Genomic DNA, 6,000 nt, shown 5'->3' with positions numbered 1-6,000 from the left:
CGCCACGCAGTTCTGTACTTAAATATATCTTTAAAGTTGGTACATATATGTAGAACTAAAAGCTTTAAATAAAGCGAACAAGATAGTGGTAATATGGATGTAAGTTTTACGTTCTATCAATTCAACGGGTTAAGTAAACAAAACTGACCCTGCTGTGCATAATATTCGGTTTGGTGTTTGTTAAGCACAAATCAACATAATAGGGTATCTGTTCTCTACCCAACCAGGGGTGCAAGATAACATTTCAGTTTTTTTTTGTTTTTGTTTATATTAAGGGTACTGTCCTATATATTCAAAAAATTACTGTGAGGGGTGCGAAAACATTTTAAATTTTTTTAGGAATGCGGAGCATAAAAAAGGTTGGGAACCACTGGACCAGAGGGAAGGCAACTACTCATTACCACCCACCGCCAACTCTTGGGCTACTCTTTTACCAATTAATAGTGGGATTGATCGTAACTTATAATGTCCCCACGGCTGAAAGAGCGAGTATGTTTGGTGTGACGGGGATTCGAACCCGCGACCCTCAGGTTACGAATCGAGTGCCTTAACCACCTGGTCACCCATGGTGGGTAGAGAACAGATACCCTATTATGTTGATTTGTGCTTAACAAACACCAAACCGAATATTATGCACAGCAGGGTCAGTTTTGTTTACTTAACCCGTTGAATTGATAGAACGTAAAACTTACATCCATATTACCACTATCTTGTTCGCTTTATTTAAAGCTTTTAGTTCTACATATATGTACCAACTTTAAAGATATATTTAAGTACAGAACTGCGTGGCGTTCTTAATTGTAAAGGCAAAATATACTTATGTAAAGAAATATACGAAACAGGTTATCGCGTCATGTCTTTTTAAACAGGAATGCAGTTTTCTGTTATGGATTTTGTAGTTGCGGAATAAAGCTAATGGTTTTGAATCTCGAACCTTATTCCAAGCGTTCCTCTAAAGATACCCATAGTCCAATTACTTCTATTGATTTCTCAGTCCACTTACATTTATCTGTTTCTGCTTTACTCTGACGCTTTTGGAGATTAAGGAAGACCTTATCTAAGAAGTCAGCGAAGAAAATAAATTTTTCTGAATTATTCAACTGAAACGAAAAGAATAACGTCTTCTGTTGTAATTCTTGTATTGAGGTACTTGAGTAGATTCTCGTACATCTTATTTTTAAATCGAAACTTATATATGTACATATTCACAAATACCGATACTAAAATGAAACGAGTCTAACAAATTTAATTTCGTTATTTCTATAGCTCGTAAGAAAACAAATGTTTACTTTATCCGAGTCTCGATTTTACATAAATAATTATTTTTCGCTCTTTATATAATATCTGCGTTGATTCAGATGTTAGAAAAATAATCTGGGTGAAGCACTACATTGTTTGTTTGTTTGTTTTTGAATTTCGCGCAAAACTACACGAGGGCTATCTACGCTAGCCGTTCTTAATTTAGCAGTGTAAGACTAGAGGAAAGGTAGCTAGTCATCACTATCCACCGCCAACTCTTGGGCTACTCTGTTAACAACGAATAGTTGGACTGATCGACACATTATAAAGCTCCCATGGCTGGATGGGTGAGCATGTTTGGTGTGACGGAAATTTGAACCCGGAATTATCAGATTACGAGTCGAGTGCCTCAACCACCTGGTACTGCCGGGCACTACGTTAATTTGTTTGAAATTAAGCACAAACCTACACAAACGACTATCTGTGCTCTACCCTCCACGAGTATTGAAACCCGATTTCTAACGTTGTAAGTCCACTGGGAGGCTACTACATCAGAGGAACTTAGCTTAGGTTCTGATTTAGCAATAGATGTCAGTGAAATGTTATGAAATTGATCTGTTTGTCTTTCGAAGACATTTTGAATGACTTATGTTTCTTTCTAAAATCCCCCAGTGGAACAACGGTAAATCTATGGACTTATAACGCTACCCAAAATTCAATGTTTAATTCACCACGGTAGACACAGCAGATAATCCAATGTGATTTGCCCCCCCCCCCTCTCAATGGCACAGCGGAGTGTTTGTGGACTTACAACGTTAAGTCTGGATTTCTATACCATGGTGGGCAGAGCGCAGATAGCCCATTGTGTAGTTGTGTGCTTAATAACAGACCAAAAAACGATGTGATTTTGCTATAAAACAAACAATTCTCTCTATGTTATTGAAATAGTAACATCAACAAACAAGGCGAAGTTGTGTTCATTTTAAAATTCAGAACTTGCATGGCATGGGGGAAAAGGAACTAATTCATATGGTACGGTGGGGGGTTGGGGTAAATTTTAACGATGTGGTAATCGTTTATGAAGACCTACGGTCTAGGTCCGCTGTGATTACTGTTGACAAAAAAAAAAAAAAAAAAACCAAAGAAAGGCTAGTTTACTGTTGGCTAGTTCTTCTGAATGGTGAGAAAAACTTACTTGACGTAAAATAATATAGATAAATTATGCTAATAACAAACAACTGGTATTAAAATAAAAAACAGGCCCGGCATGGCCAGATGGGTTAAAGCGTTCGACTCGTAATCTGAGGGTCGCGGGTTCGAATCCCCATCGCACCAAACATGCTCGCCTTTTCAGCCGTGGGGCGTTGTAATTTTATGGTCAATCCCACTATTCGTTGGTAAAAGGAGTAGCCCAAGAGTAGGCGGTGGGTGATGATGAATAGCTGCCTTCACTCTAGTCTTACACTGCAAAATTAGGGACGGCTAGCGCAGATAGCTATCGTGTAGCTTTGCGAGAAATTCAAACACGAACAAACATAACTTAGCATCACGTTCGATCTTTAAAATGCACAATGTTCTTCAGAAAGTGACGACGTAACGTAAATTCTTGTCAAATATATGTATAATTCTTTCTCTTTCTTAACTTCTCATTTTTGTACGTTCTTCTCGAGCAATGCACTACCATAAAAACAAAAACTAATTATGCTTGTTGTTCATAGATGGTAGTAGTTGCTCTGTAGACAGTGAATTAACGCAGTATGTTGCAGATATTTGAGTGACTGTGTTGCCGGTAGGTGTTCGAAATAGTGAAGACCTACCTACCCGTTGATGTACTGCAGTGGTGAAGCAAGTCTTAGCTGTATTAAATTAAATTGTAAAATACAAATTATTATTGTTTGTAATTTACTAAGGCAGTCACATGCTCAATTCTGTATGGAATCTTTGTCGTGCTTGTCCTATGCCGACAGATGAGAAACAAGTAAGTAGGCTTACCTCAGATTTTCTTATAGATATTATAGTTATTTTTAGTAACATAAAAATACACCACAAATTAAGTGTATATATATCTTAACCAAAGCATGCTAACTTTAATTTTAAATTCCGTCCCTTGTCTAATGAAATAAGTGATTTTGCATTACAGTAATACAAAAACGTTTTTCTCTTTCAATGCACTACTAAAATATGTGCGATGAGAAAATAGCTAAGATATTATTCTGATTTTTTCTAAATTTCCTCAGGTCGGGAAAAATCTGTAGCTTAAGTATGTATTAATTTCAATGATAAATAATAAATACTGTTGTTAGAGTTTGTAGGATTGTAACGTTCTTTTTGTGCTTTATTATCAAGAAAATAAAACTAGAAGAATGCTAGAATTTGGTAGTCTAAATTCGTTTTAATTAATTGACAATTATTTAAAATATCTTAGTTACTCACCTCAAAACCATCAACACCACCATATGGTATTGATAATAAAATCTTAGTTATATTGAAGCATCCATATAATCGTAATGAGAATAAATACAAAATTTATGAAGCTGTTTCAATGCGGTGAACTGTTATGACGTCATAAAAGCTCCAAGATGATAGTTCTCGCACATAGTTCATTTGTGATTGCTAATAGGTGAGCTATAAATAATACACAAACATCTGAAGGAGCTTTACTTAGCAACTATGTTTAAGTAATTTTTTTATATTATAATTAATATTTTATTTATAATTAAGTAATAAAAATTAAAAACTCATTTAAAACTGTTTTTCTTTTACTTGTTAGCTCTCAAACTTTCACCCTAATCGAAGAATTTTAGACTGAAATGTGTAGTTAAATACAATAATGTGCCTATTTGATACTTTAACATGACAAATTTTCACAAAAAAAAAAGGTTTCACTTTCTGCCTTCTCTACTATTATTAGTGATGTACATATTTTTTAGTTGTTCACCAAAAACGGTAAATTATGTAGAGATATAAAATATATTTTTAACAATTTGGATGAGTAAATACGTGTTTCTTGCATATTTTATAGTCGTATACAGAGTATAAACGGAGTTTCACGTGGCATTCAAATCCAGAGGATGTGGTTCAAAAACCACCCGAGAACGGTGAGTTATTTTTTTGTGTTTTAACGTAGTTAAGTTCGAGACCTGATCTGGTTGTTGTAAAATACAGAAAGTATGATAATACGTTAAGATTTCACAATCAATGAAATATATCAAGCCACTTCAAAGCATTACGCATTTATTTATGTGTAATCAAGTTCGATCATGAAGTTTTAGCGATACAACTTCCCACCGAGTTAAAATATAAAGTTAATATTTAACCATTACAAAGAAATATCTATAATAATAATAATAAAAATTTATAAAATTGCAATTACTAAATATATGCCTATTTTTAAATACGTACAATTTTAAAGTATCATAGTTGAACCTTGATAATCAATGCAATCGAGTTTTAGTGATTGTTTTCGTTTTACTTTTTTTAAGAGTATAACGTTTTAAGTTTTTAAAAAACAAAAAAACATTTTATCCCAATAGTATTATGGTATAACACTATTTTGCATTTTTTTATTTATCGGAACAAAAATGTGTAATATATACAGTATATACATTGTGTACCCAGAGTTTATTCAAAATAAATATTCGAAATATCCAAGATTAACACACATTACTCAAAGAGTTGTTTATTTGTTTTAATGTCACCCCAGAGTTTGGGACCTTTTTTTTTCTTCGGTAACGAGAATGAACCACGAAACCTCAGATGTATAACCTAGAATGATAATCGCTGGGTCGCGCTAAGCCACGTAGCCAAACACGAATCATATTGTGATTAAATTACAGTTCATAAACTGAAATTAAGTTTACTAGTTGGCCATATTTGATGTTAGATAAGACATAAATAAGAGCGTTTATTATAACAATGTAATTTCATAAGTGAATTTTTATTCGAAATATGCGCATGAAGTTGTTTGTAATTAAGCACAAAGCTACTGTGCTACTGGGAGGTATAGTGCATAAAAGTTATTTTTTATTAAATACTGGAAGAAAACACTGTATAATTAAAACTGAATTTTTCCTCTCAACTTGAAACTATTTTGAAAAAAGCAATAATTGAGAGGATAACACATGAACTAGGAAACATTATTGATTTTGAATTTGGCTTAGTGCAATTTAAAGCAATAAGGACTTCTTGTCCGAAGCCATTCAGTACTCGTTATGCTGATAGATACTTTTGCCAGTAAACGGAAGTAATTTAAAACCACTAATATCGGGTTAGTTTTTGATGCAATTGAACAGATAATGTTGGAAAAAGAACTAGTCTAGTGACTAAACATCTAATCATATTACAAATAAAAACGCAGTATAAAAAATGAACAAAAGTATAAAAACGTGAATAGCTTATATTCCGTTTGTAGAAAATGTTCAAACTTGAACTTGAAATTTCCAATAAACGTGTTGATATTAATATATATTATAACAATGTACAGGTGCCTTGGAATATAATAAAGCATCACAGCTAATATCTTATATCATTCTTTATTGGACACATCTGGGTATACAGTAAAATGAGTATACGGTAGCATTATACGCCAATGACGTATAAATCGTTTATGTTCCATTAAGCCTGATGCCCCGTAAATTACTGGCATAATATAAAAGCGTTTCAGTTGATACTATGGTTTTATGTATATAACTTAGCTGGCCTATTACTCACACCACTAGGTTTTGTCTTCCGGGATGCAAGACTACAAATATAGTGAAACTT

At 33.5% G+C, this 6,000-nt stretch overlaps 1 protein-coding gene across 2 annotated transcripts in view; it reads left to right on the top strand.

The window, feature by feature from the left end:
* Positions 1-3,020: 3,020 nt before the first annotated feature.
* Positions 3,021-6,000, top strand: part of LOC143243942 (uncharacterized) — a 30,733-nt gene continuing 27,753 nt past the window's right edge. The window contains exons 1-2 of one of the 2 annotated variants that reach the window (XM_076487785.1): positions 3,021-3,217; positions 4,262-4,337. In XM_076487785.1, coding sequence (XP_076343900.1) covers positions 3,158-3,217; positions 4,262-4,337 — 136 coding nt within the window. In that variant the 5' untranslated portion in view covers positions 3,021-3,157. The remainder of the gene's footprint in view (positions 3,218-4,261; positions 4,338-6,000) is intronic. The other variant, XM_076487786.1, reaches the window with a different exon arrangement.

This window comes from Tachypleus tridentatus, chromosome 2 (assembly GCF_004210375.1).
Source record: "Tachypleus tridentatus isolate NWPU-2018 chromosome 2, ASM421037v1, whole genome shotgun sequence".
In the NCBI taxonomy this organism is placed as follows: Eukaryota; Metazoa; Arthropoda; class Merostomata; order Xiphosura; family Limulidae; genus Tachypleus; species Tachypleus tridentatus.
Note: the sequence above shows the minus strand (reverse complement) of the source record. Positions and strands in the feature narration are given on the sequence as shown.